The sequence below is a fragment of the Recurvomyces mirabilis genome (assembly GCF_035927965.1).
Source record: "Recurvomyces mirabilis strain CCFEE 5264 chromosome Unknown scaffold_5, whole genome shotgun sequence".
NCBI lineage: Eukaryota > Fungi > Ascomycota > Dothideomycetes > Mycosphaerellales > Teratosphaeriaceae > Recurvomyces > Recurvomyces mirabilis.
The window spans coordinates 775243-803130 of NW_027041939.1; the positions used below are offsets into that span (position 1 = coordinate 775243).

Sequence of the window (27888 nt, forward strand, 5' to 3'; positions counted from 1 at the left end):
TCGATACACGTTGCCATTTTCTTCGCGGCAACACAATCACATGACTAGCATTGCACGCCTCACTGTCTTTACCATCCCCTCCATTTCCGCTTGGCCGAGCCTACAATTTTGCTTGCTGCCAAGCTAACAGCGCTTCATGGCGCTTGGAGGCCTCGTCATCTGTGTCCGCTTGCTACATGGAGGATTTGTGCTATTCGTGCTATATATCTCTATCTCACGACACGTGCAGGCGAGGCTAATGCAGGCATGCTTGGCGGATATGGGATGACTGGCGAACGGACACTCCGAGTGTTGACTCGACATTGCATCGCTTGCAGTAATAGCTTGTGAAACATCGGTACTGCTATTGTAGAGGCAGTTCGTGACGATGGCACAAGATGGAGTCTAGGCCGCGACGACCGACCAAGTCGTGTGGACTTGCTCCAGCAAGTGTGCGTTCTTCTAATAAATGCTGATATGAAGTGTAGCTTCGAAAGCCAACGGGCTCCGGCCATGAACACTTCGCCCACCAACACGACATGCTCAGTCGCGAGGCACCTATTCCACACCAGGGTTCACAACCCGAAGGCACATTTCATTGCTTCCCGTCACCTTTCTCTGTGGGACGCCATCAGGATCTCTCGACCTCATACTCTCGATCAAGGTCGAGCGGCGGCACGTTCTCCTTGGTGCTTTCATTCATACTCGATGCCAGATGATCGAGTTGTGGTCCATAGAGCTGCATACAGCGCTTCACTTGGCTTGACTCATAGCTGCGCTTCAGATTGGAGTTGTGCCTGGTAGCAAAAGCAGCGTTCGCGAACGCATTCCCACGAACGGAGCGAAGAAGCTCTTTCGTGCCTACTCCATCCAATGGAACATTGCTACTGAAGAAGGAAGGACTCATGCCGCCGGGACAAGACTCTGGGAGGTTAGAAGGCGCTCCCTGGAGTTCTTCGATTGGTTGTCCGCACAAAGGCCATAGCAGGTCCGAGGACGAAGTGTCTCGTTCTTTGCGTGGTCTTGCCATGGACTTGCCTGTGTGGATAGGAGTTGGAATTCTTGATGCTCGTTTCGTGTCTGACATCGTCGTAGAAGTGGTCGTGCTTTGAGCTACAGGTGAGAGCATCGGCATGACAGCACGTTGTGGCTGTTCAGTCAACGATGGAAGCGATGCGCTTTTGCCCAGAATTCCTGCTGGCACAAGTGTCAAGGCTTCTTCACCTGCCTCGAATGAGAAGTGTCTGGTGTCTGTACTGTGGCTCTGAGGCATGAGTCGATGAAGAAGGCCTGATGCTTTGGCGATGAGCGATGGCTGCTTGTGAAGACCTGCCGTTGCCTTGGTTGATTTCTTCGTGTCCTTGGATGGTGTCGAAAGCTGCTCACTCGCAGTCCCGGACGCCTCGTCGGGCAGGAGGTCTCCCAGGCAGCTGAAAGTGGACATGGTTTCTACTGAGAGGCTCGTCTTGGGTTCAGAAACCGACCTGCATCTGCTGTCGGGCTGGAGATGGGTCTCGGAAGATAGCTGCTGCGGCTGATTGAAGCGTACATGGCCCCTAACGCTCGAGCTTGGCCGCGGAATCGTCTCAACGAGACTGTCGTCCTTGCAATCGTCAACACCATCGTAAGCCATGAGTTGCTGCGATAGGCGCTTCATATTCGCTGATGGCGAGACTGGTTGTGGGCGGAAGACAGCTATAACAAATTAGCAGATATCAAGGTCGAGCGGCAAAAGTAATACGCTACGAACTCACCTCTTTGACTGCTCCAAGCCTTCTCATGAAGTCGATTAGCTCTCTCAAGTGAGTCGAATACAGATTGAAGACTAGCGTCAATCTGCTGACTTCGCCTGATATTCTCATGCTGTGTGAGCTGGCTACTCTGCCTTGCTAACGTGACCTCAGCCAGCCCACCAGCACCATTAGCAATCAACACCTCAAGCCGTTTGATCTCGGCCTTGTAAGCTTGCCTCTCTCCGGCCCACTGCTTCTGTGCCTGTTGCAGACTATGAACCATAGACCTTCGGCCACGGGTGAGGTCATCCAGTTGAGCTTGCAAGAGTGTCTTCTCATCCAGCGCAGCACGGTAGGATTCGAAAATCTGCAAAATCATGCCGTTGAAACGTGGGTCGAGCATACCATATGGATCAGACATGAGCCGGCACATTATGGAGTCGATTAAGCCTTCCGCATTGGGCTGTGGATAGGGCTCGTCTTCTGGCCAAATCGGCAGCTGAGGTGGCATGAGATCGTCAATGGACGAACCAAAAGGCAAATCAATCTCAGGCACGCCTGCCAGTTGTGTAAAGTACGACGAGAATTTGGGCTTCAGTCCTCGTTTCGGTGTGACTGGAGTAGCAGCATCGTCCAGTATGTCTGGCTCGAGAGCCGGAGTGCGAGATCTTGTAGGCTGGATCATGCGTCGCCATTGTGCTATGTCGGCCATGGCTGAAGCTTCAAGATGAGCTTCCAACTCGGAAGGTCGTATAGAAGACCTCGCGAAGTCAAGTCGTCCAGCACCTGTACCGGAAGATCAAAGGTAAGAAAGAGGCTCCTGGAGTGTGAGCGCGAGGTCGGGCGTGGCAACAAAAAGGGATGTCTACAAACACAAACGCTTAGTGAGCAGGCGAGTCGAGCATTCCAAGTCGCTATGAGAAGGGGCAGGCACTGTGGCCATGGCGAGGAAAGTGCAAAGCTTGACCGAGCAGCCGTGCCTTCCCAGCTATCCAGTAACAGTTTCCACCCGCCAGAAGCTGCATCAATCGCTCTTGCTAAATCCTGCATATTGGCGACGCCGAAGAGATCATGGACAGTTATATGGATATCACTATTTACAGTTACCGTATACTACTAATCAAGCGTTTCGCGACTAAGGCCATCGTGGGTATCTGTCTGTTTCCCGTCGTTCGACTGCAGACTCATCTCGTCAGGCTCCTGATCAACAGCGAGCGGCTGAAACTTAACCATCTCCTCGTCGTCCTGCCGCTTCACACGCGGTCTCTCTCCCCTCCCAGGAAGTACGCCTCGATGGTCATGCCACCTACTAGGCTTCCGACTCCACAATCGAACCCGCCACTTCAAGCCCCTTTCTACGCCTTCCGTCTTCCGCCGTTCCGCCCAGCTACGCCTCGCAGCCATAAGAGCATTGCCCGGGACCCTCAACTTCTTGCCCCAGTCCCAAATCGCATCATCCAGTTTCTTAGCCACGTCCTGGCCTTCCACCTCCTTGACAATGGAGAGGATAAATTGCATTTGTGTCTTAGGAACAGACTTGCCCTCCTGTAGTGGTCTCAATATTCCCGCTTTGACCAGGGCACGAGATACAAGAACGGAGATGTCGGCCCCACGATCCTGCAAGAAGCGGTAGCATTCCCAGACTCTTCGCAGAGCGACGCGGGCGGATTTATGCCGTGATTCAGCCCAGTGATAGGCGGAGAAATGGACTACCTTAAGATGCCTCTGTGATAGACACAATTTCCGCACTGTCCTGAATTCCTCCTGCGTGATATCGGGTCCGTGCTGGCGATTCAGCATCAGGAAAATGCGATCGGGAGTGCCTAGACCACGATGGATAAGAGTCAAAGGCAGGTCGCCGCAGGCCAGTAAAGAAACGGAAGGCGTAGCTTCGAACACCCGGAACGCGCGAGCAAGATCGATGTCCTTGCCGCAAGTCTGAAGATACTCAATGATGCGATCCGCCGTGCTGACCGGTATGCCTAGTTGTAGAGATCTCTCCACCCCACGGAATAGCGAGTAGAGCTTGTTGGAGCAGTTCTGCTCGACGAACATGTTCGTCAGGTCGAGCATTAGTGTGCTGTAGGAAATGTCTCGCTCAGATAATATTTCGAACAAAGTCGTCAGAGGCGTGTGTCTTTCAAGATATCTCCTCGCGAGTCGGATCTTGCTCCGACGTTCGGTAAAGTCTTCCCGCATCGCTGCTGTTACCACGCCAGCTTTCGCTCGGTCCAGTGTGTGCAGGTTTACACGAATTGACGTCCTGTAGGTAAGGGGTTCTTGTATCTCCGCGACTGGTGCGTGGATGTACTTGGGCACCCAATACCGGAGTATCACTTCCGCCAAGTCCTCGTCTTGAAGTTTGCAGAGGTGCTCCGATAGCTGTGCGGGCTGAAACTTTGGAGCAAAGAGTCGGTAGAATTGCTCCCATGCTACGCGAGGTGCGCGACGGCCCTGCATCATTTCACAGGAGTCGAGAATGTTGAACCAGAAACGGATCGAGTCGTCGTCAGCTTGTTTGGCGCCGTGCAGTTGTTCTAAACTCCTTGCGAGTTGTCGGATCGACGTCTCGCCAGAAACAGACACCATTGTGTCGAGTAGACCGACCAAGTTTGACTCGAATGAGAGGTTCTGCGCATGCCGGACCAGGTAGTCGAATACAGGCGCGAGCTGCTTTGACGCGATTGTCCGCAGCCGGACTTTATCTTGGACGCACGAGATCAGTAGCATGATGACCTCGTCTGAAACCTCCTTCGTGGCCATCCAGTCGCAGAGCGTGACCAGATTCTGTGCTAGCGGCTCGTCTTCACTGCTTTGCAGGAAAGTGATGGGTCGCTGGATTGCTTCTCTGTCGATTCGGTCATTATTTCCAAGAGAGTGTAGCAGACTGTCGAATTCGACTTTGCTTGCTCTGATGGCTTTCTGTGATTCGTCCGGTATCTGTGCCGGTGGGAGCTTGGCCGTGCTCATTTTCGGTAGCCATGAGAGTGCCGAGGATGGTGGTGGTGGTGGTAGCGGAAAGCCCACACCTACCATCGACTGCTCGAGACTCATACCAAAGCTAGAAGCGACTCTCGCTGGCTGTACTTGCTCTCTCCGCGATTGCACTCTAGGAGGCTCCCACGACCAGCTCTTCTCGGGCTGAATGGGTGGTCTTGCTCCCAGTCCGAACAAAGCTCCCATATCTATTGCTTGAGGCCCACCCCCAGCTGCTACCGTTGCTGCAAGGCCCATTCTCCTTTTCGCATGTCGTCTTCGTGCTTCCATTGGACCTGGCAAGGTGCAGCCATGTCTTCTGGCATTGTGGGCATGTGACACGCGGACGAATCTATTGAAGGCTTCGGCAAGGGCCTCGTCCGTGATCCAGATGGCGGTGCTGAGCGACGAAGCTGTCGCTACGACACGTCCTTTCATATCATATGTACAATTCTGTCCATGGCTCGTGTGATCATTATCTCGCAGCCATTGGCGAGGTGTCAGCGTTCGTGAAGCTCGAGTTGCTGGCGCTTTGGCCGCGGGAGTCTTGCAATGCATCAAGCATTTGTTCATGCTCATCAATGTTTGCTCACACAACACAGCAACGATGATAATAAGATCCCTAATTCTGCGGCATGGTATGGTATACATGTGCTCCATCATTGACCGCCGCTAACATGTTTACAGGCCGTCTTGCCCTCCCGCGATATACTCCTGGCCGAACTCTTAGACGGTGCTACGCCAGCCAGATCGAAGAAACATACACGAATCCGGACCAGGACCAGCAATATGTTGCCGGCGCCGAGGATGCCACCAAAAGTCAAGTCATGACTGCCATCTCCACTCAGAACAGCATAGCATCGGACGACCAAGTAGCACGCGACTGGGAATTCTTCCACCACCAAAAGGCCGTGACAGGCAAGATCGGAAGCGAAGTAGAAACCCACTATCGCCCACACGAACTCCTATCGAACCCACCGAGTCCCAGAGACATCACACTCGAGCTCTTGATGGCCAGTCAGTCGCATATCGGACACTCGACGAGCTTATGGCATCCCGCGAATGCCAAATATATCTTCGGTGTGCGTGGCGAACAGGATCCCATCCACATCATCTCTCTCGACGTCACGGCGGCACATCTGCGACGGGCCTGTAAAGTCGTGTCTGGCGTGACGGAAAGAGGAGGATTGGTGCTGTTCGTGGGATCACGAGAAGGACAAGCACGGGCAGTAGTCAACGCGGCATCGATGGCGCAAGGCTGTCATTTATTTACGAAATGGATTCCTGGCACCATCACCAATGGACAACAGATCTTAGGCAAATGCAAGAAGAAGGTGGTCAATCATCGCGATGAAGAGGTAAAGGGGTTCGAGGATCAATTGATTCAGAAAGCGGCTGTCAAGCCTGATCTGGTGGTCTGTCTTAACCCGTTGGAGAACTATGTGCTATTGCACGAGTGCGCGCTGAACAACATCCCGACGATTGGGATCGTGGACACCGATGTCAATCCAACTTGGGTGACATATCCCATTCCTGCGAACGACGATAGTCTGCGATGCGTGCAAGTCATTGCTGGTGTACTGGGAAGAGCAGGACAGGAAGGGCAAGCTTTGCGACGCGAGGGAGCGCTTGTGGGTGATTATCCGCCTAGGCAGGACCATGGTTTAGAGCCGCCCAATGAAGTGGAGAAGGATGGGAGTAAGCAAGATGAAGCAGAGAGGGGGAGAACGCTGTTGACAGCTGGGGATGCTTAAAGAGGCATTGTCGGAGTGCGCCTTGCACCGGAGCATGTCCATACAAATCCGTTCTCAGGAAGCGCTTGACATGGATGAGTGGACCCCAAATTTCTGCCGAGCACCGCCATCTGAGCTCTGAGCTCTGCGTTCCAAGATTGTTAGGTCAGCCGCACGCCTCTATACGAGATACATTAGAGTCGGATCGAAATCGCCAGTTTCTCCTACAGCATCCACTACAGTTCCACAATCTGGCCTGCGCTTTTGCAATACGATGTCTATTACTCCAAACCCGACTATCCTCCTCGTCCATGGCGCTTGGCATGGCTCCTGGATCTGGGATCACGAGGTCTCCCATCTACACTCCCTAGGCTACGAAACGGCCTTAGTCGATCTCCCTTGCACTTCCGGAAAGCCAGGAACGACTCAATTCGACGACGCCGCCGCAGTCCGCACCGCCATCCAAGACCTGCTCTCGCGCAACAAACACGTAGTAGTCCTCGCACACTCCTACGCCGGACCCATCGCCAGCGCAGCCATCCTCGGCCTCTCCACCCAATCCCGCAAAGCCGACACCGGCGGCGTCCTCGGCCTCATCAATCTCGCGGCTTATATCTTCCCAGGTGGTATGGATCAAGGCCAAGCCATCCGTGATATAGGCGGTCTCCCATACGTCGACTGGGACACGCCGCAGCCAGGCCTCTTCGTCACGAAAAACCCGGCTTCTCTGTTCTACGCTCCGGACGTCTCGCCCGAACTCACGGCTTGGGCGGTAGGGAGACTTCAGCCGCAGAGCATGGCGGCGAATATGGGTGTTGTGCCTCCTCAGGCCTGGCAGAATGATGCTGAGGGTTTTGAGGGTAGACTGGCTTATGTCAGGACGACAGGGGATGTTCCTGTGCCTGTTGCGCAGCAGGATGCTATGATTGAGGGTGCTGGTGGGAGGGCGAAGTGGATCGTTAGCACGTTGGAGGATTCGGGGCATAGTCCCATGCTTTCAAGGCCAGGGGAGGTGGCGAGGACTGTGGATGAGATCGTGAAGATGTTCGAGAAAGCTGGCTAGACAATGTGGTTACTACTGCGCTGACATATTCCGTATTCGAGCCAAGCAAGTAGAGAGAATCCAATTTGCGGTGCCTTCTTCAAACGCATCAATCAAGACTATCGTTATCTCGCGATCCTGGAAATTTTCAAGAAGAGAGTAACGTGGCTCGTAACTGAGTATGGACTCTGACAAGAGCAAGACCATTGCTCCATCATACACTGCTGGAAGGGTCTTGAGAAGAGCCTTCGAAGGATCCCCAAGCCATCAACGGTGGCATGATCTACAGTATACTGCAATCCACCACTCTACCAACGCCGATGCGCAAGACAAATTGCGCACAATCAGGACGCCACGCTTGCCCAACAAATTATTATCGAGTCCGCCCCGTCTCACACAATCCTCTATTCGCCATATCGCTGTGACTCATCGTGATTTCTTCCGCGCAATTCCGCTGGCGTATCGCCTTGCAATCGATTGTTTCGCATCTTGGTCTGCCCCTTGTGCAGGCGTCGTATAAGCCATTGCCTGAAAGCATCCTCGTTGTTCTGCAGCCGGGCATGATCCAGTGGTGGTGGTGGATACTACACGCCGACCGGTCCACCGCCTATCGGACCACTATAACTCGGCAATGCCTGCTGAGGCGGAGGAGGTGCGAGCGCTGGCGGCACTCCTGTCGGCCCCCCGTTGTGCACCTGCCCAGCACGTTCACGTTCCGTCTTCTCCGTCTCCATGCGCTCGCGATCCGCTTTGGTAATGCGAGGCTTCCTAGGCGCGCCAGTACCTCTACCACGGCCTCTTGCTCGAGTCGGCGCACTAGCATCTTTACTCTTCTCAGCCAACGAAGCGTGAGTTGCTCCGGCTGTTGTACCACCACGAGAGCCTCGCCCGCCGCCGCGGCCTCTCCCTCTACCTCCACGACCTGATGTTGTGGTCGACTCGACATTCGCGACTTCGCCAGGTGGGACCAGGGGACCAGAGTAGACGAAGAAGCCATCCTTCGCGACTGCGGCTTGCTCCTGCCAGGCCAGCTCGGTGTCGTCGATGAACTCATCCTCCTTGTCGTACTCCTCAACTTTCTTACGGCGCTTGCGTACCTGAGCCTTACCATCCGCGCCGGTGCCACTCTTGTCGTCGTCCATACCACCCATCTCGGCGTTACTATCATCATCTCCTGCTTCTGACAGGTCAAGAGACATGTCATCTGCAGATGCACCACCTTCCAGCTTACTGGCTGCTGCACGGATCCGCTGCAGCTGCTCGCGATGTGCTGCCGCACGAGGATTGATCGCGTCACGCCCATACTTCTTCATGATCTCGTGGGCAATGTTGATCGTGTTGCCTCCCGCCGGGTTGAGTGGGATGTGGATGTCGATATTGACGCCTAGACGCTCGTTCGTGTCGCTTGATGATCCACCACCCAGTAAATCGTTCGCAGACAACAAGCCACTTCCAGCGACCTTGAGTGGAGGTGACGTAGCCTTCGGCTTCGGTGTGGGTCCTGTAGATGAAGATTTTGAAATTGTCTTGGCATCTAGCAAGGCCTTTGGAGCATCGCATGTCAGGTCTACATCCATAGCACCGTCCATCGCCGATATAGGTGGTGGCAATGACGCAGCTTGCACAGGTGACTTCGGCATGGGCGGATGTGGATATGCAACAGGTGCTGGTTTCGGTGGCGTGGGTGATTGTGGTTGCGATGGTAGATAAGGAGGCTGATGCATGTTTGCTTGCGGAGAATATGGCGGGGGTGCGGGCATCGAGGTTCGAGCCGTGATAGTGGCAGGTGGGTCGATCAGACTTGCTATTGATGGCGATGCTGACGCGCGATTCACATGCGGTGATGCTTGGGCCGACGATACGCCGTTTGGTGGGTGCGTGGGACGATGATGGGCGCCCTCATATGATGCTGCACGTACGGGATCAAAGCCACGTATGGGATCGTAGTTTTGGCCACTGGTCGTGGGTCGAGACGATGGTAATGTTGACGATGGCGGTGGTGGACCTAGACTGCTTCGATGTTGCGGCTGGGGCTGTGGTTGAGGCTGTTGTTGATAAGGAGCTTGATGAAGTGCTGTTATTGGAGGTGCGGGTTGATGGTAACTGTGCATCATGTCGGTGAGCGTTGGCTGTCGCGTGGTTGCAGGGCCATCAGCCGGGGGCGGTGGCTTTTCTTCCATCTTCTGCTTCTTGCGCGGCGCGGTCGTCGCTGCGGTCGTTGCATCTTTGGGGGCCCTAGGCTTGCGAGGCTTCTTTGGAGCCGGCTCGATCGGACGACCTTGAGCATCGAAGTCGAGTATCTTCTTCTTACGTTGTCTCCTAGGCTTCTCAGGCGCAGCACCATTCGCAGTCGTAGACGCCTGTGCAGACACGTTGCCATTTTGGGCATGTATAGCAGCATTTGAAGTCTGTGCGGGAATGCCCGCGTTCAGATTTGCTACACCTTCACCAGGAACGTGGGGAAGATGGTATTGTGGGCGAGCGACGTGAATTGTGTCGGCATGTTGTGGAGTAGTGGGTGGCGGCGATAAAGATGAGGAAGAGCGATCAGAAGCCGCCTCGTCGAGCTGCATCCGATCCTGAAAACTCGCCGCAGTCGCCATTGTAGCCGTTCATACAGATTTTCCGCCAAGCCGACAATGTATATCTTAACAAGAAAAAGATGCAAGGTCTGCACGCAAAGCAGGAGTGTTTGCTCAGCAGGAATGGTTATAGGGAACCATTCAACATGGCGATCCAGTCCAGCCAATCCGAAGCGCGGACGACGGTGCTTGCGGATGCTGAACTTCCAACGTCGCAGTGTCAGGAGTGCAGGCGGCGACGACAATATTCTGCCATATACAGGCCAGTATAGGTGCGATGTGGCCCTTGATAATGCTGAAGTGGAGCGGGCAGTTATATGCTGAAATCAAGATCGTTCTTGAGGTCGATTTGATGGCCGGAAGACGTCAATAGATGGCGGACAACATGCACGCTCACAATTGCAAGTGGTAGCAAGAAGATGCAAAGGGGAGAAATGGAGCAGACACACACGACAGCGCGAGGCAGCAGTCATATGAGAAAGTCGACAGCGACCAGCGCGGACAACTTGAAAGCTCCCGACACAGAACAGCGAGCGAACCAGCTGCTGCTAAGCACGGCCACTCCCTTCCCTCACTTCCTTATTTCACAAAAGTCCATGGGCGGGCCCCGCAAAGGGTTATTTGGGCTGCATGTGCCTGAAAGATCGTTGGCTCTGACGTTGCTGCGTTTACGAGCGGCGGCCAAGGGCGTAGAGGGCCGAGTGAATCTCGGCTGGTGAGCCGGTCGGCTTCGAGCGTCTTATGTACCCTTCACATCTCCGCCTTCTACAATATACGTCGCGATTTAGTACTGGGTGGGGATGGCAGTGTGTATACCAACTCTCAACATGGAAGCTGGTGCTCGTGCCGTTGTGTTGGTGGTCACCAGATGCAAAGCTTGCGTCTCGTCTCGGCAACAGCATGGATGCTCGCTTGAAACTTTGTGTCACGCGCCCTCAGCAACTTTGCGAAGACAAATGACCAGCACCTTGTGTATCGCTCACAAGTCTAATGCAAAGCACTACATCCACCATAGATGCGGTACATGTATTTACATGAAGCACCAGCTACGTGTGTACATGTAAGCAGGCGGGACAGGCGGTATGCACGATGGCGCTAGAGCGGCAGATCAAGTAACCTTAAATCGAGAATTCGGCTAAAACATCACTTGAAACAGTCGCATGCATCGCCGCGCCAAGAATACAATATGATCAAAGGTCAGCGATTTGAGCTCGATTTGGGCTCGGACGACGAGGAACCAGTAGCGAAACAGACGGCACTGCCAGGTGCTTTTGTGGCGGATGTGCTGGAGCGACAGCCTGGCTCTGCGAAGCCTCCGAGCGCGCCGACACTAAAGAGCAAAACTGGATTTCCTGAACATAAGAAGAGGACTGCGCAAAGCAGATTCAAGACTCGCAATGACGTCGGGCCAAAGACTGCTGACAGCGCAAGACCAGACGTATCTCGACCTCAAGCCCAAATCGCACCCCAGCATTCAAGTAGCAATGGCGGACCAAAGTCGTGGATGGAGCAGGAAAAGCGCCGCATCGACGACGAGAACAATGCCAAGCTTGCAGCGATGTCTCCTACAGAACTCGATGAGGAGCGACAAGAACTGATGAGCAGTCTAAGTCCGGCATTGATCGAGCGGCTACTAAAGCGATCCAACATCAGCAGCGGAAGCAACGAAACCGATCTTTCTGCTGAGCCTGTTGCGGTACCTGAGCCCAGAGATGCCCACAAGGTGTCCTCGCGTAGAACAGTGACTTTCGCAGAAGACGATGCCGATCCGTCGACTGCAGAAGAAGTGGACGACGGTCATACAGAAGTATCCGCCCCTGAGCATTTGCCACACGACAGCGTACACTTCCCACGACCACCACAACCACCAGAGCTAGATCCTTCATCCGCCACATTCTTCAAGGACCTACACGAGAAGTACTTCCCTTCTCTGCCATCCGATCCAGATAAATTAGAGTGGATGCAATCTTCGGCTTCAAACAACAAATCGTACGACCCAACATCTACTACTTTCAGTGCCAAGAACATCCGTTTCTCCTTCACAGGTGAACTGCTGGCACCAACCACTGCTGCCGCGATTCCAGTGACCGCTGGACTGCACCACCATGGCGACGCACCGGATGCGGCAGGCTACACCATCGCCGAGCTAGCACATCTCTCGCGATCCAGCTACGCGGCGCAGAGATGTATTGCTTTTCAGACACTTGGACGCCTGCTGTATAGACTTGGTAAGGGCGAGTTCGGCAACCCTGGGGAGCCTGGGGCTGATTTGACTGGGATCGAGGATAGTCTGGGTGAGCTGGCGAGAGGATTGTGGCATGAAGTGGAGAAGCAGAAGGTTATTGAGACGCTGGTTATGGAGAGTGAAGGGCAGGGTGTTGATCGTGGACGGCATGTTAGTGCGAAGGCTTATGCGACGGAGGCTGTGCATCTGTGGCAGAAAGGAGGGGGGAGGAGGTGGAAGGCCGCATGATTTGCCCGTTTTTATCGATTCGACGGTGTCATTTGATGTCACGAGAGGGGCAGTCAATCCATCTACGGCAGACCATACTCAGTCGATCTGGAGCTTGTAACAGAGTCATGAAGTCCATTCATGATCGTCAGAATCTCCAAATGAAATGCGTTGGGAGAATACCACACCGGCAGACGGCAGTACAAGATTCGGCATGTGCAACATGGCGCTGGTCCTAAGTCAAGAGTGACCCTGCTGGGACAGAGCCGCGAACTTGGGTTAGTCCTCGCCACCAGTATGGCAGACTTCGACCGTGACATTAGAGATCGGACAGCAGCTTGCCTCCCGTGTCAATATCACTCCGTGCTCCTTTGAGTATGCGCCGGCATGGTTGCTAACCCCGGGATCTGGCATCTCCCTTCTGACCATTGCACGACATGAGTGGCGTCTCGGTTATCGCCCACCGATCCATCCCACCAGTATCATCTAAGGAGAAGAGGTAGCAACCTCAAGCGCATGCATAGCATGTGGCATTGGCTGTTACCTGGTATTGACATGCCTGCTGGTTGGGGCTAGTCGGCACGATGTATTCATTAAGCCAAAGCTCATGGCCACCATTCCAGCTAAGGTCAATGGCCGGGAGTCACGAGGCCATTGCCAAATCTCTTGAACGCCAACCGGACGAGCTGACTTTCCCCGTTCCATCTGTCGTGCGGAATGAAAACACAGCGAAGTGAAGGGTGAGATACAATGTATCTACAATGTAGGATTCCTCCTTTCCCCGTCTGACCGCTCAATAGCCCCCTCCTACCCCTGCCTAAGCATCCGCGACTCCCACAACTTCTCCCTAGGCCTAAGAGCCGTATTCTCCAGACCCAACCTCTCCACAATCCTACGAGCTTCACGCTCCTCCTCCATCGTCCGCGGCACAAAACTTCGCCTCTGCAGTTCCGCCTCCATGAGCAGCCGCCTCGACCACAAGAGTGCGCCCCTGACTTCCGCGCCCAGCACATCCAGGTGCAGCTCTCTACAATAGTGAATTGCACATTCCGCATGCCGCCAAGCCTGGAATTCGGATGTGATAGTCTGTGAATCATGTACTGGTACTCTTGCCGGAGTGGGTGCGGAGACAAGACAAGGCCTGATGACTTTCTGGAAGTTCACGGTGCCGAATTGCCTCGACACAAAGATTGTGAGGCCGAAGTGGATGTCTAAGTATAATGCCAATCCTGCGCAGTCGTGTCAGCGCATTGCTCACCAGACACGTGGATGCGGGAAGGTAGGGAGCCGGTGTGATGGTTCGTCTTGTGGAGTAGCGCACTCACTTCGGGCATCGATGTAAATCCCCATGTTCCCCTGGGCGACTTCTGCGAAGTACTTTGATACGTCTAGTAACCTTCCGGCTATCTGGGTGCAGATAAGACGGTCGCGCAGGACAAAGTAGTCGAATTTGGGGAACTTTGGGTATTCCTTCGTCCGAGAGGGTAGGAAGGCGAGAGGGTCGGTGGAATCGGGTTTGGGGAGCAGGTCTGCGTCTTGGTCGAGGAGGGTCTGGTGGTACCAATGTGGCGCGAGAGGTCGGTGGGAAGGTTTGAATTTGGGGATACGCCCTGGGGTCCAGAGAGCGATGCCTGAGTCCTTGCGCTCGAGGGTCATTGTATGGTGTGATGGAGCTTCTTGATGATGACGAGTGGTTGTTTGTGATGGGTTTCGTGGGACCCAAGTGTACTGTGGCGATCAAGCTTCGGTATTGGTGCTGATCTATCGTGCTATAGCGATGGCGTAATCATGCTTTCAGTGCAATTTGGCATGAAGCTGCAGCATGATGTATGTGGAGATGTCGAAATGGAGGATTTCAGGACTGGATGTGACTCCTTCCTCGTCCAAACCAACTCTCGGCGCAAGATCCACCTGAATCGTCCCAATGGCAGGAAGCCTGCATGACTCGAAAGTGCTTTCCATAATCATACACGTCTCACAATCTTCAAGGACCCAGCCTCTGCCCACCACCACCATCCGTAGGACTAACAGCAACTCCGTTCATCGCCCCTAATGTCCCTCTCCCAGGCCCAGGTCTCGTCTCACTCGTACTCGGCAGAACGCCATACCGTCCATAAGTCTTCTGGTCCACACTAACATAATGCGGCAACCTGCCGAGTAGATTCAACTTGCTCTCAATGAACCTAAGAATCTTCTCCGGTGGCGCGAGGAATTTGATGTATCCCAATCCCCATAGATATCCGACCAGAGCACCACATAAATGTCCTAGGAAACTCGTATGGGGCACCAAGAAATTTATTACGAGGATAATCGCTATTGGCGTCACCCAAGTCGGGATCTTGACATCCCCAATCGCAAAATACGGGTTCGTGCGGTACGTCTTTATGCTCTCGGACGCAAGAAGCAGGAACACCCAGACGCTGGCCCCGATGGCGGCGCCGTTGAGGCGGAAGATGTAGCGTTCGAGGAGGGTGTAGAGGCCGCCAGGGAGGAGGCCGAAGGGCCCGGAGAAGAGGATGAAGGTCACGATGGTGCCGTGTTCGGACTCGAAGCGTTCGAGGAGCGGGATCAGAGCGAGGGAGTTGAGGGTGAAGTGGAGGAGATTTTTGTGCAGGAGTGGGTAGGTGTTCAGGCGGTATACTGTAGCGATGTCAGAGGTAGTCTATATTGGGGTGTGATGGTGTGGTAGACGTACATGTACTAAGATTTATTTCTTGTGGTACCAGAGCTCCCCAGCGGTTCAGCGCGGGTGTGAAGAGGTGACCAATGTAGAATGCTGTGAGTACGACTAGGAGACCTCGGGTGCAGAGTGGTAGGCGTTGGAAGTAGTATCGTATTCGTCGCGCATCCGGGAGGGCAAAGGTGAAAGCCATATAGGACGATAAGACACCACAGAGTGTGGTCGGCGCAAAGGAGTTCGTCTGTCGAGGACTTGAAAAGAAAGTGATTCGACATTCGGGCACGCGACTCGGACGCAGCGCATATCCCTGCTCGGTAAGCTTAAGGTAATTACCGCCGATTGCTTAGGTACAACGGCTAGCCAGTTAATCCGGCGTCCGAGCATTTGATCAATTGGTAAATCAATTGCTATTGGCGTAGCTGGCCTAAACATTGGTTCTGCAGATTGACTCGAGCAACATACAATGGCACGGTGACAGCGAGTCGAACACCACGATGCCGCTACGTACGTCTCTTCACCTCTCCCGATAAATACACTGTGATCGCTGACTGACGATCCAGCCACTACTAGTCGCCCGCCTGCTCACCCTCCGCAACTCTCCACTACTCCTGCAACTCCCACCCTTCGCATCAGCACTATGCATTGTGGTCGGCATAGCCTGGCTCTTCATCCTGCCCCTCGATGAGTACTCGCGTCAAACATACGTCTCCGAGAACGCCATCCTCCCGGGTCAAGTCCACACTTACTTCGGCGGCAGCGAACATAATGTCTTCCGCGCCTACAGACAAGAAGTCTACGGCATATCTGGCTGGGACGAGCGAGATCGATTGAATGCCGTGGAAAGTGTGATCAGGGACATCGGACTGAAGCCGGCGCGGCAGGATTATAGATACACTGTTGCGGGCGAGGACATCGAAGGCACGAACCTCTATACTATCCTGCAAGGTCCGCGGGCAGATGCTACAGAAGCCATGGTCCTCATAGCCGCCTGGCGCAACTTCGACGGCCAAGTCAACTTCTCTGGTGTAGCCCTCGTCTTAACACTGGCGCGATACTTCAAGCGCTGGTCGATCTGGAGCAAAGACATCATCGTCCTCATCCCCTCCGACAGCACATACGGCCCCGAAGCCTGGGTATCAGCCTACCACAGCACCGCCACCGAAGTCACATCTTCCCGAAACGTGAGCGAACTCCCAATCAAAGCCGGCGCTCTTCAAGCAGCAGTAGCGATCGACTATCCCGTCGGACCCTGGGGCCACCGCTTCGACAAACTCGATATCCTCTACGATGGCATTAATGGCGCCTTGCCTAATCTCGATCTACTCAATACTGCCGTCTCCATAGCTAATGGTCAGATGGGGATAGGCTGTAGTCTACATGGCATCACAGCCCACAGCGATAAATATCCTGACCGCCTCAAAATTCTTACCAAAGGCGTGATCACGCAGAGTGCCGGTCATGCTACGGGTCCTCATTCAGCATTCATGCCCTATCATGTCGACGCTATCACGCTCAAAACTCTGGGCGATGGATGGCATGATGAGATGTCTCTGGGAAGGACGACGGAGAGTATTTTCCGGAGTATCAACAACTTACTTGAGCATTTGCATCAGAGTTTTTTTTTCTACATTCTATTGGGTGCGCAGAGATTCGTTAGTATTGGGAATTATCTACCGGCTGCTATGTTGATTGCGGGCAATTTCACGGTTACTGCGTTGGCGCTTTGGGTGCAGAGTGGAAGAGCGCCTATTGCTTCGAGTCCGAAGTCTGGTTCTACGAACAAGCAGTTGCAGGAGGGTCAGCTGGAGGTTGTCAAGACGGCTGGTGCGATCGTGCTCATCCCCAAACAGGCTACGCGGACCGTGCAGCGGCAGCTCTTCGTCCCTGTGCTGGCTGTGCTGGCTGTGCATCTACTCGGCATTCTGCCCATACAAGCTCTTAATACCCTGAACCGCGCTGTAAGTACCACAACAAGCCCTCCTTCCCCACTACCGCTACTGACATATGTACAGTACCTCTCACTCGGCCTCCGCATCATCGCAGCAATATCTTACATTCTCCCGGCCTTCATCGCCATCATATTGGTTCGAGGCGTCAAGGTCTCCCGACAGCAGATCCAGATCATGCAGTCCTTCTCCCTTCTACTCCTCGGGGCCGCACTCTCCACCCTCGCCACGCTCAACTTTAGCTTGGCGTTTGTGGTGGGCGTGCTGGCTGCTCCCCTTAGCTTTGTTAGGCCTTTGAGTATTGGGAGGAGGAGCAGTAATGGAAGTGATGTGGCGATCGCGATGGGGTCAATGGGACGATATGGCCAGTATCTCGTAGAGATCCTCGGAGCGCTCACCTGGACCGCGGTTTCGCCTCCTACAGTGTTGTACGCGATGACGTGGTACTTCGACAAGGATATGCAGTGGATGCTGTTAGAGATGGCGAAGGGGTGGCATGCACAGGGCGTTTATACGCCTCTGGTCATCTGGTCGATTTGGTGGCCCGCCTGGATTCTTGGTGGAATTGTGCTTGTGGCTGGAGCTGCGGAACGGGTCGAGTAGATCGTTCACTCATAGATGAGATCCTTTACGCATGAAATCGATGCCATGCCTGACACAGATATTCACTTCACGGTAATATCACGTGAACGATCATGCCCTCTGGGCGTAGCCCTTTTAGCCTCTGCGATCCATGCAGCCCGTAGCTTCGCCCCGACCAAAGCGGGCCGCCCTCGCATGAAAGAGTCACAGAGCAAGCCGGGAGCACGAACTGAACATCCACACCCAATGAATGCACGATCGCTTCGCAAACCTGCAGCATATAGGAACTACTACTCGTCGGACCTGCATAATCGATATTGATGGCGCGCTTATAGTAGTCCAGAGCCCTTCGCCTGCGTCGCCTGCGATTTGCCTTGAGTGCGGCCTCGACTGCATCTTCATGCGTCCTGTCTAGTTCTACCGGACTTGTGGACGGGCGGTGACAGCGCATCGTACGTTTCGCACTTTGCTGGTTGATATTCAGGCACCGTTTCGGGCGATGATGGATTTCTGAGCTGAGACACATTCATCTTCATCGTGCGACACTTCGACTCCTCTTGTCTCGGCACTTTGCAAGCTCTTGCAAATACTCCGAGGTCAGACAACGATTAATCATGGCGCATACGAATGTCTCAAGCTGTGTCTTGTCAATCATAGCGTCGTTCTCCTCTGGTCTGGATGTGTTCAAGAAGCTACATGATAAGCGGAAACGCAAAAAGCGATCCTCTTCTAAAATCCCTGCTCAGCTTAACGATGAGGAGGTCCGATTAGTAAGGTCGCTGAGACGAGGGCCGGAGGATATTGGGAGGGAGTACATATTGCAGTCGCAGAGGAGTGGGAAGTATTTTGCTGTTGGGGATGGTGAGTCGAAGCAACATTTCGGATGCTCTGCTCAAGTGCGCGTCCTCTCAATCAATATGCTGACATATAACGTGATAGCTACCGCGCAGACTTCACTAGCTGAGATCCTGCTTAAGCTGAATTTTGGTCTGGTCAGCATTATCACTTCTTTCCTGAGTCGAGATAAGAAGCATGTACAGCTTGACTATCAGTCTCTGACCAGCTTATCCGAGAGGTCGAGATTGGATACGTGCCACGCCCTTCGCCTTCTCTTCGAGCGTCTTGCTCATCCTCGCTTGCCACTTGCGCACCCTAGACTGGCACTACCGGGGAACGCTGAGCCACTAGCTGGATGCAAAAGTGATGTAGAGAAGACCCGCAAGCGGCGACGGGCCAATGCTGCCCACACCAGAGTGAATGGACCAATGCTCGCTCGGGTCGTGATCGCAAACTCGTCAAAACCATCTCAAATCGCCATGGTTAAGCCTGGCGAGCGGCGGGCCAAGGCGAGCAAGCAGAAGTCAAAGTCGAACAGTGCCGCGGCACAGAGTGTAGCGAGTCTACCTTCCACGTCGCCACCTCCATATCTCGATGTGGACGATAAACCGCCGATGCCCGCCAGACCTACACATCAGCGCTCTCAAACTGCTCCTGAGGAAGCGATGGGAACGTACCAGGAGGGGCAGGTCTTCAAAAGCGCAGCAGGCCAGAGGTCAGGGCATCCAGCCAGCGTCCCGACCACAAACCACCACCAGTATCTGGATGTCAAGCGCAGACCAGTAGCGAGTCACTCGGCCGTCGAGCTAGCCGCAGCCGTACCGCGAAGAAGAAAGCAGACGCCAACATACTACTCAATTGCTTCCGATCGCACAAAGCTCGGCGAGATCCCGATGGAGAAGTGGCCAGAGGCGTTCGACTTCGATGCGATGAGCCTGATGAATAGGCAAGCGGAAATCAACGGCTGGCCAGTCAATCAGATGGGAAGTGAGGTGCGTAAGAAGCGATTCGGACTTATGCGCTTGTTTCGGAGGAAGGAAGTTGGGGCGTGAGTGACTGTCGAGTTCGGAGAATGCTAATGGTCATTGACGGAATATGAGTATTTCTTGCTTAGCGTGGCGCTCAGACAGGGATACTATGATTGGGATGATGCATTATATCCATGATCGTTCGATCTGTTGCTTACAGTGTGTACATACGTCTGAACAACCTTCGTACAAATACATGATCAGTCTGAGGTTGAACCGAGCATAAACATTAGAAGCTCGTGCTACCCGGCTGCGACTCAAATCCAGAGCTTTGCTCAGGCGTCATCCGCTTCGCATAAGAAGAAATGATGGAGTCGGACAGTGAACGCAAGGTCTCTCCTCTCTGCAACTTGGCAACCGCATGTCCTTGGGATGGCAGCGGGCTAGGCGTCATAGCCACTGGAGGCTTGGGAAGCTTCTTATGCACGCTCATGGGTGTCTTCGGTCTCGCTGCCGGTGAGACCGAGGGTAGTGGCGGCGTCGTGGCGAGCAAAGCTGCGGTTGTAGCGGTGGCGACGGTGCGAAGAGGGGTTTCTGGTGCTTGACGGAGTGATATGCCTAGCCCGGATGCGTTGCTAGGGGTGCTCTCGGGCGTTGGCATGCCCTGTGGAGCGTTCTGCTTCGCCAGGCCGTTACTATTAGAGCTAGCTGTGCTGGACATACTGTCTCGATCTGGTGTGGGTGGACGCTGAACAAGTCTTGTGCTGGACGTCTCCATCTCCTGTATTCTAGCATTGGCGTCTTTGAGCGCTTTCTTATATCCTTGTATGTCAAGCTTGTGAGCCACAATTTGTTCCATGCAGTATTCCAATTTCGGATTGGCCGAAGTCTGCACCTCATGTATCCTAGGCGAGGCTGTGGCAACTTGCCCACCTCCTCTTGCTAGGGTCAATACATCGTCTGACATCTGCCGAGATCCGGGCATATTTGGTGTACCCTGCGAAGCACGCTGTTTTCGGCGCCTGAGCTCGTCGTGTAGAAGCTCGTTGTAGCGCTCACAATCGGCTCGGGAGACTGCAAGCATCTGCTTATGGTCATTCAAAGCAATCTCAAGACCAGCGATCGTTTCCACGGCATTTGGTGGCGTGGCGTTCGTTATCGCGCTGTCTTTCCTCTCTACTTGGCCAGGGTAAGTCTGCTGCTGTTCTAGGCGGCGAATTGTCGCTTCGGCCTTCGATAGCTGACGTTGTAGATCGCGGTTACGCTGCTCAAGCACCAACTCGCCAGAGAACTTAGTCACAACTTCCGACCTGGTTCTCTGATGCTTCGGCCGATGCTTGGCCTCTTCCTCGCCAAGGATGCCTGGATGAAGGTCTGGGTGCTGCTGAGCAAGCTCATTGCGCAAGCCCAGGTTCTCTTCCGCGATCCTCGATTTCTGCTCGGTTAGTCTTCGCACCTGCTCACCCGCTACATGTAAACCTTCCAGTGTGTCGAGCCGCTCGTTGTTAGCAGCCAGCAATCGAGACTCAAGGTCGGATATGGTGTTACGCAGAGACTTCTCTTCGTCTTTCCACCTCCGTGAAAGCAAACTGATCTTGCGTTCACGTTTCTCGATACCTTCCCGCAGGCGACATAGCTCTATTCTTGCATCCTCGGTGGATTTGGGTCGATGGATCCCGGGGCGGTGTTGCTGTGCTTGCTTCTCATCCTGAATCTGGCCAGCTATCTGGTCGTGACTCCGAGTCGATTGGGGAGAGACTAGTGTAGTCGCAGAAGTAACACCACTCAGCGGCTCTACAATCTTCGAGTCGGTATGCGTTGTGTCAATGATCAAAGCTTTCGCTGATGATGTCGATTGAGCAGCACTGCGCTTTTCCAAGAACGTTATGTAGGAGCGATAAGACTCAAGTTCATGCTCGTGCGCCGTGCGCAGACTTGCGATATGGTTATCGTGTGCCATGCGAATGGTTGCAACCTGCTGAAGAGTGTCTGTCTCTGACTGACTAGAGTGGGTAACATGGTCTCGCTTGCTCTCAACGACCGACCAAGGTGCAGGCGAGGAGGACTTCATATCAGGTTTTGACTGCCGCGGATCTGCGTTCTTGGCAGTCAGGTAAGCTGACCACGATGCTGCGTCGTTCAAGTATGGTCGAGGAGTCGCTGGTTGTGGTAGAGGAAGCGATTGCGAGGTCATCGAATGGATGCCTGGTCCTGGTCGATCCTCAAAGTGACCAAGCAGAAAAGGACTGCCATAAGTCGCTTGCTGAGGACTACTGTGCGGCCTCTCTATCCCAGCTCCGACTGCAGCGTTTGGAAGTGTTTGCACGGCATTGGTTGGAAGCTTCTCATGAGGTGGCTTCAGAGATAGCAGAGATGGCCTTCCTTGCAAGAGTGATCCTGGCAGCTCCACTGGCTCTCTGCTAGGCGCCTCGACCAGCGGCGTAGATGGAGCGGTGTGTGACCTAGGTCGTAAGTATGCTGGCGCTGCTAAGCCGTGTTGCTGCTGCGTCATGATATGCGCAGACACTGGCGGCGAGCATAGCAAGTCATTGACGACAGCCATGAGGTTGGTTGCGGACTGAACTGCGGCATCGTGAAGCAGAACCGAATCATTTGTCCTGTGATCGAAGTTCGATGAGAGTGTGGTGTCTGGTCCGAAGGACAGAGGCAATGGCCTACGAGAGGACTTCCGCTGGTTCTGCAGATCAGTATTCCCATTGACCGCCCGTCGTCGGAACATTGCTCACCTTCGTGGCCCTAGCACACTCATGTCCTTGCTCTGATCCAATCTGGACAACGCCGCTCGAGCGCGTCATGTCCTGACTTGGCCTGCGATCGCCCTTGCTCCATGTGAAATATTTCGACATGTCTTCGTTTGGTCACATAGCTGTACATCTGCAAAGAAAGACCAAAGACTCAACGCCGTAGGTTGGAATTCTTTTGCGAAACGAATGAAGTGCAATTAGCTGCACAAACCTAGTATATGCCAGTCGGTAAGGTAGGATCGGTGTGAGATGTCTTGGGGCCAAGGTACTGTTAATAGTCCGTAGCCGCCTTGCAACGCTACTGCCAGCATAGCCGGACATACCTTGCCAATCTTACCTGCGACGAGGCCCGTAGGCCGGAGAGCAAACGACCAGAGCGGTATGAGGGTCGGGGCTGGACATGTCTGCTGATCAGGCCACCCAGCTGCGCTTACCGCCTGGAAGGCCCATATTCCGTGGATGACAGTGTCCGATGCAGGGCAAGCAGTGCGTGGCTAAACTGCTAGAGTGGTTCTCCGCGCCTTGTCAAACAGCTAGAAGTTTTCCGGAAGCCCTCCTGGGTGATATACTGCGTGTTGCCAATGATGGAGGGAGAGTAGGCGCTTCTAGTCCTATGTGAAGGGCGGGTATGCACGTTGTCGCTTATGGCCGTCGCCTACATATAGACAGCGTGTTCGCCCTCGTATCTGAGCGAATTTGTCACGTGTGGCATTCACGATCGTATACCATATGATGACCGAGTCGATGGGTATAGCCTTATCTCACCACTGAGTCGTGCCAATGCGATAGATCTCAAGACCGACTTTCACCGTCCGAACTACTTTGCAGAAGTGGGGCCGTGTCCAAGCCACAGTGTGGCTTGTCAGCCTGTCATTGGATAGTTCGTGGCATGTTTCCTGATTGGCAGAAACCTTGAATGGAAGGACGAAGCTACGAGTCTACGACGAAAGCCCCTGCTACCACTCTGTCCCTGCACTACCACACACTCCCCACAGCACATTCGAATATGCTCACATGCTACTGCAGGTACACCTCGTGAGTCTCTGAGGTACTGCTGGTAGATGTGCCGTGGTTGAGAGCACAAGAGCTTTCCTTGTCATACGGTCTCCCCCTCCCTGTCTTCGGCATGGCGGCATATCAGCATGAGCTACGTCAGCAGGATGAGGTTGCGGAGAAGGTGTTACGGCGGGCACAAGTGTCCAAGGTGTGTAGAGAGCATGAGAAGTGCCAGGAGCTATACTGACAACCTCTGCGACAGATGACTAGAGCCCTACAAGATCGTCTTGCATTGGCAAACGTCAAGATACAGAATGGCTGGGAGAATATGAGTCTAGACGCCATTGAACCACAACTAGAGCAACGGATGAGAATGAAGAGACCAGCATCCAGTAATGATACCATATCCGATACAGCGTCGACCACATCAAGCAAACTACAGTCAAGTCTTGCATCGTCACCCCTCACGGCCCCCATGTTCTCGGACGACTTCCCACGATCTGGCAGCCTATACAGCAACAAGAAGTCACGACCATCCGCAGCCACTGTCCAGCGTACTGCCACCTCTGGACCAGCAACAAGAAGCCGAAGGCCACGAGTGGCCACCCGCGCAGCATCCTGGAAGAGCCAACATAGTCTGCCGGAATCATCTCCAATCAACCACTCCAAGCATGCTCGATTTGCCTCAAACACCATCTCCCATCTCTCCTTCATCTCCGAAGGTTCCACGATCCCCGACAGCCCACCCTCGCCGGTCCACAGCGAAGACGATGATACCGATCTCCCCGTCACATCCTTCAGCATCAACGCATCCACCAAAATCACATCCTCGCCCCCACAAACACCACCACCCGACCGCCGCATGCGAAAAGCACATAACGTGTCCTGGTCGCGCACCCCTAAGAATGGTGACGACGGCGCAGACCTACTAATGTTCCTCGCTACCTCGCCCTCTCCGGCCAAGCAGGCATTTGCTCCCACGGTTGTCGCACCGCCTTCCACACCACCTTGCAAAGCTACACCGCTCCCATCCTCACACATGACGCCTGGTACTAGTGGCATGGGCTTCATGGGTTTCGGGCCTGTCACACCAGGAACAGCGAACTTCAACTTCGCGGACTTCGTCAATGTCACACCCAGTCCTGCGCAAGGCCCTTGGCAACGGACTCCTGTTGCTGGCAGGACACCGGCGGCGGCGAGGGAGGCGAGGAGGAGACTCAATTTCGATTCGCTGCATCCACCGTCCACTGCGGCGGGCAGCAGTCCCAAAATGACGAGAAGTGTGAAGAGTGAAGGGCTGGGGATGGAGTGGGGCGGAGCACTGGGTTCGTGATGTGATGGCATTATGAGGAAGACACTAACCTGCACATTGAGTGTGCGCACTGTGGCCCTTTTCTGCTACTTATGACTGACGATACTCTTCTTACTGCGCGGCAGCAGCTGGCGCCGTGCCGCATTTGCACATGATACGAATATTTTGAAATGGGAAGGAGGAAAGCATGGATACCAAGCCTGTCACTACATACGGCAGTAGCAATAGCAACAAGTGGAGAATAATTGTTTTCTGCAATACGGACGGGAAGGATGGGTGGAACATGTGTCTGAGATGCATCGCATAGCTCACGCGAGCATTTCTTTTGTTGGGCACGCGTTCTGATTACAGCTTCGATGGATGCGTTCATGCGATGTGTATGCTTATTTGTGCCGAGATAGCTCGTGGAGGAACATGATAATGGTAGACAGCTGATATAATGCAATGACACTAAACTATGTCCTTTCTCTCCTCGCCGTCGCTCGAGCAGTCTAAGACACGGCTTACAAGGAGACGTGACACGGTGGCACGTAGATGACACGCTAGCCGGTGAGCTTATGCATAGCGGACCGCAATTGGAGGATCCGAGAGCCGAGATGAAGGGCCAGGGTTCACGGTGATGGCTTCTTGATCAAAGTGCATATGGCGAATGCGAGTAGAGGAGTTGCACACCACTTCTGTCACACCAGGATCAACTGAAGGTACATGCACAGTCGCGTGGGATTATATATTGTAGCATATGATGCGACAACGATAACCCTCTAAACCACATTCTGAACACACACTACCGACAATGGCCGCCTCCCTGACAAACAACACAACCTACCTCTCCCACCTCCCCACCACCGCCTCACTCCCACCCTCCGCCATCCACCTCCTCGACACAGCCATAATCTCCTTCAACAAGATCCCCGGCTCCGCCATCCTCCTCCGCTACATCCGCTCATCCTACCAAAACGACCCCATCCGCTCGCTCGTCGAACTCTTCCTCGTCATCTTCGCCGTCCGATACCTCCTCGCACCAGCCTATAGCACGAAGAAAGTGAAGAACGTGCCGTTGACGGAGGAGGAGATCGATGAACTGGTTGACGATTGGACTCCCGAGGCTCTGACGAGCGAGCAGACGGACTTTGAGAGATTGGAGGGCGAGAGGAGACCCGTGATTGTTGGACCAGCGGGGCCGAAGGCGAAGTTAGCGGGGAGTGGGCGGATGGTGGTGAATCTGGCTAGTTATAACCATTACAACTTTGCTGATAATCCGGATCTGAAAGCCAAGGCTATTCAGACCGTGAGGACGTATGGAGTTGGTCCTTGCAGTCCGCCGGGTTTCTACGGGACGCAGGATGTGCATATGAAGAGCGAAGCCGATATCGCCATGCATTTGGGCATGCCGGCTTGTATCATCTACGCGCAGAGCTTCAGTACGATCTCCTCGATGCTGCCGGCTTTTAGTAAGAGGGGTGATGTTATTGTGGCGGACAAGGCTTGCAATTTTCCTATTAGGAAGGGGTTGCAGATTTCGAGGAGTACGGTTAGGTGGTTTGAGCATAATGATATGGAGGATTTGGAGAGGGTATTGCAGAGGGTGGTGAAGGAGGGTCAGGGGAAGCCGTTGACTAGACGTTTTATTGTTACGGAGGGGTTGTTTGAGTGTGTGGGTGATATGGTCGATCTGCCGAAGCTGGTGGAGTTGAAGATGAGGTATAAGTTCCGGATTATTCTGGACGAGACGTGGAGTTATGGTGTTCTAGGCAGGACAGGGCGAGGTGTCACGGAGCAGCAGAATGTGGATCCGATGCAGGTCGATATGATAGTGGGTGGTCTTGCTGGTGCGCTTGCATCAGGAGGTGGATTCTGTGCGAGCTCGAAGGAAGTGGTGGAGCATCAGCGGTTATCGGCTGCGGCTTATACTTATTCGGCTGCGTTGCCAGCGTTGCTTGCGACGACGGCTAGTGAGACTGTAGCTCTGTTGCAGGAACGGCCGGAGTACATCATGAATTTACGGGAGAATACGAAGGCTATGCGAGGCCAGCTCGACCCGAGGAGCGAGTGGATCCGCTGCACTTCTTCACCTGAAAATCCAGTCCTCATACTAGTGTTCAAGGACCAACATATTCAAGACCGAGGACTCACGATTGCAGACCAGGAGTCGGTTCTCCAGGACTGCGTGGATGAATCGCTGGCAAATGGAGTGCTGGTTACCAGACTAAAGAGTATGCCTGTACCGCTTGGTGTAAGCGGCAAGGATGCAGCGAAGGAGTGGCGGCCGCGACCAGGTCTCAAGGTCTGTGTGAGCTCTGCGTTGTCCAAGAAGGAGACGGAGGCTGCTGGGAAAGTGGTCAGGCATGCGATCACATCTGTCATGAAGGGGAGGAAGTGGCAGAGTGGGCGCGCGGGACAATAAGTGACTTTTGTGTTCGGAGAGCAGATCATCCTGATATCATGATGGTCCTGTGGGTCAACGAGCTAGGTGCATGTTCTAATGGGTGGAACTTGTGCATTCAGCAGACATGTAATATACGGCAGCCTGTCAAACTCGAGATTAGATACTATAATGACTGAACAACATAGCGAGCCGAGCCATTTTACGATGTCGACTGTGGTCATGTGCGCACGGGCCATCTAGCCGAAACACCCTTCCAGCCACGAATACCAGCCTCGTTGTATGGCAATGATTCTTGTGGAAGGCCACCTTCTTTCTCCATCCATCGATTGACACTTGCTTTTGCAAACCTTCTCTTCGTTATACATCTTCCTGCTTTCTGGAGGCAAAGTTGTGTCGTTCGTGGCACGTTGAACAGCGCATTTTTTTGCAGCCCGCATCTCGCGCCCCACCTTTCGAAGTTCGATCGTGTCGAGCTGTCATTGAACGAGATAGCAGCGAGCGAGAACAGCATACTACATACACGCGGCCGGCGTCGGTGCGGAGTAAGGATACTCTCGACGAGTGTTGTATACCGTCGGCATATTGGGCAGTCAGCAACGAGGAAGGGAGACTGCTGCAGCACATCCGGCGCATCGAGCAGGTCGACACCCTCACGCCCATCGGGCCACGACGACCTCGCACTGTCGACCGACGTCACTTCATACGACGACAACCACTTGACCAGCCACCCGAATACCCACCCTCGACGCTTGAGGACCCACCTCGTCCACCACAACACAACACAACCGCACAAATACACGCTGGCGAAATCCTCCCACCACAGCTCGTCCAGCATGGCGCGCTCGTCCGTCTCGAGGACACGCCAGGTACGGCGTCAATTATACTACTGGCCCGACCAACAAATCAATTTCTGGATCAT

General features: G+C 54.0%; 13 protein-coding genes across 13 annotated transcripts; 7 read left to right on the forward strand and 6 right to left on the reverse strand.

Moving 5' to 3' along the window:
* Window positions 1–610: 610 nt before the first annotated feature.
* On the reverse strand, window positions 611–2424 carry LTS14_002636 (uncharacterized protein; the record flags this gene model as incomplete). Its single annotated transcript, XM_064835342.1, has 2 exons — window positions 611–1674; window positions 1734–2424. The coding sequence occupies 2 exons, from the start codon at window positions 2422–2424 to the stop codon at window positions 611–613; spliced, it is 1755 nt and encodes a 584-aa protein (XP_064697277.1).
* Window positions 2425–2828: 404 nt separating this feature from the next.
* LTS14_002637 (uncharacterized protein) lies at window positions 2829–4946 on the reverse strand (the record flags this gene model as incomplete). The annotated part of the gene is made up of 1 exon (XM_064835343.1): window positions 2829–4946. The coding sequence occupies one exon, from the start codon at window positions 4944–4946 to the stop codon at window positions 2829–2831; it is 2118 nt and encodes a 705-aa protein (XP_064697278.1).
* A 349-nt stretch (window positions 4947–5295) lies between these two features.
* On the forward strand, window positions 5296–6442 carry LTS14_002638 (uncharacterized protein; the record flags this gene model as incomplete). The annotated part of the gene is made up of 2 exons (XM_064835344.1): window positions 5296–5326; window positions 5376–6442. 2 exons carry the CDS (start codon window positions 5296–5298, stop codon window positions 6440–6442), a joined length of 1098 nt encoding a protein of 365 aa, XP_064697279.1.
* A 253-nt stretch (window positions 6443–6695) lies between these two features.
* LTS14_002639 (uncharacterized protein) lies at window positions 6696–7484 on the forward strand (the record flags this gene model as incomplete). Its single annotated transcript, XM_064835345.1, has 1 exon — window positions 6696–7484. One exon carries the CDS (start codon window positions 6696–6698, stop codon window positions 7482–7484), a length of 789 nt encoding a protein of 262 aa, XP_064697280.1.
* A 563-nt stretch (window positions 7485–8047) lies between these two features.
* Window positions 8048–10066, reverse strand: HPC2 (HIR complex subunit; the record flags this gene model as incomplete). The annotated part of the gene is made up of 1 exon (XM_064835346.1): window positions 8048–10066. One exon carries the CDS (start codon window positions 10064–10066, stop codon window positions 8048–8050), a length of 2019 nt encoding a protein of 672 aa, XP_064697281.1.
* A 1165-nt stretch (window positions 10067–11231) lies between these two features.
* LTS14_002641 (uncharacterized protein) lies at window positions 11232–12518 on the forward strand (the record flags this gene model as incomplete). The annotated part of the gene is made up of 1 exon (XM_064835347.1): window positions 11232–12518. The coding sequence occupies one exon, from the start codon at window positions 11232–11234 to the stop codon at window positions 12516–12518; it is 1287 nt and encodes a 428-aa protein (XP_064697282.1).
* A 786-nt stretch (window positions 12519–13304) lies between these two features.
* Window positions 13305–14153, reverse strand: LTS14_002642 (uncharacterized protein; the record flags this gene model as incomplete). The annotated part of the gene is made up of 2 exons (XM_064835348.1): window positions 13305–13726; window positions 13823–14153. The coding sequence occupies 2 exons, from the start codon at window positions 14151–14153 to the stop codon at window positions 13305–13307; spliced, it is 753 nt and encodes a 250-aa protein (XP_064697283.1).
* A 328-nt stretch (window positions 14154–14481) lies between these two features.
* RBD2 (putative rhomboid protease) lies at window positions 14482–15370 on the reverse strand (the record flags this gene model as incomplete). Its single annotated transcript, XM_064835349.1, has 2 exons — window positions 14482–15137; window positions 15193–15370. 2 exons carry the CDS (start codon window positions 15368–15370, stop codon window positions 14482–14484), a joined length of 834 nt encoding a protein of 277 aa, XP_064697284.1.
* A 301-nt stretch (window positions 15371–15671) lies between these two features.
* GAA1 (Glycosyl phosphatidyl inositol protein transamidase complex subunit) lies at window positions 15672–17726 on the forward strand (the record flags this gene model as incomplete). Its single annotated transcript, XM_064835350.1, has 3 exons — window positions 15672–15681; window positions 15748–17135; window positions 17190–17726. The coding sequence occupies 3 exons, from the start codon at window positions 15672–15674 to the stop codon at window positions 17724–17726; spliced, it is 1935 nt and encodes a 644-aa protein (XP_064697285.1).
* A 593-nt stretch (window positions 17727–18319) lies between these two features.
* LTS14_002645 (uncharacterized protein) lies at window positions 18320–19594 on the forward strand (the record flags this gene model as incomplete). The annotated part of the gene is made up of 2 exons (XM_064835351.1): window positions 18320–18566; window positions 18645–19594. The coding sequence occupies 2 exons, from the start codon at window positions 18320–18322 to the stop codon at window positions 19592–19594; spliced, it is 1197 nt and encodes a 398-aa protein (XP_064697286.1).
* Window positions 19595–19799: 205 nt separating this feature from the next.
* LTS14_002646 (uncharacterized protein) lies at window positions 19800–22377 on the reverse strand (the record flags this gene model as incomplete). The annotated part of the gene is made up of 2 exons (XM_064835352.1): window positions 19800–22208; window positions 22258–22377. The coding sequence occupies 2 exons, from the start codon at window positions 22375–22377 to the stop codon at window positions 19800–19802; spliced, it is 2529 nt and encodes an 842-aa protein (XP_064697287.1).
* A 1024-nt stretch (window positions 22378–23401) lies between these two features.
* LTS14_002647 (uncharacterized protein) lies at window positions 23402–24604 on the forward strand (the record flags this gene model as incomplete). The annotated part of the gene is made up of 2 exons (XM_064835353.1): window positions 23402–23479; window positions 23534–24604. 2 exons carry the CDS (start codon window positions 23402–23404, stop codon window positions 24602–24604), a joined length of 1149 nt encoding a protein of 382 aa, XP_064697288.1.
* A 772-nt stretch (window positions 24605–25376) lies between these two features.
* LCB1 (serine palmitoyltransferase component) lies at window positions 25377–26987 on the forward strand (the record flags this gene model as incomplete). The annotated part of the gene is made up of 1 exon (XM_064835354.1): window positions 25377–26987. The coding sequence occupies one exon, from the start codon at window positions 25377–25379 to the stop codon at window positions 26985–26987; it is 1611 nt and encodes a 536-aa protein (XP_064697289.1).
* Window positions 26988–27888: the final 901 nt, after the last annotated feature.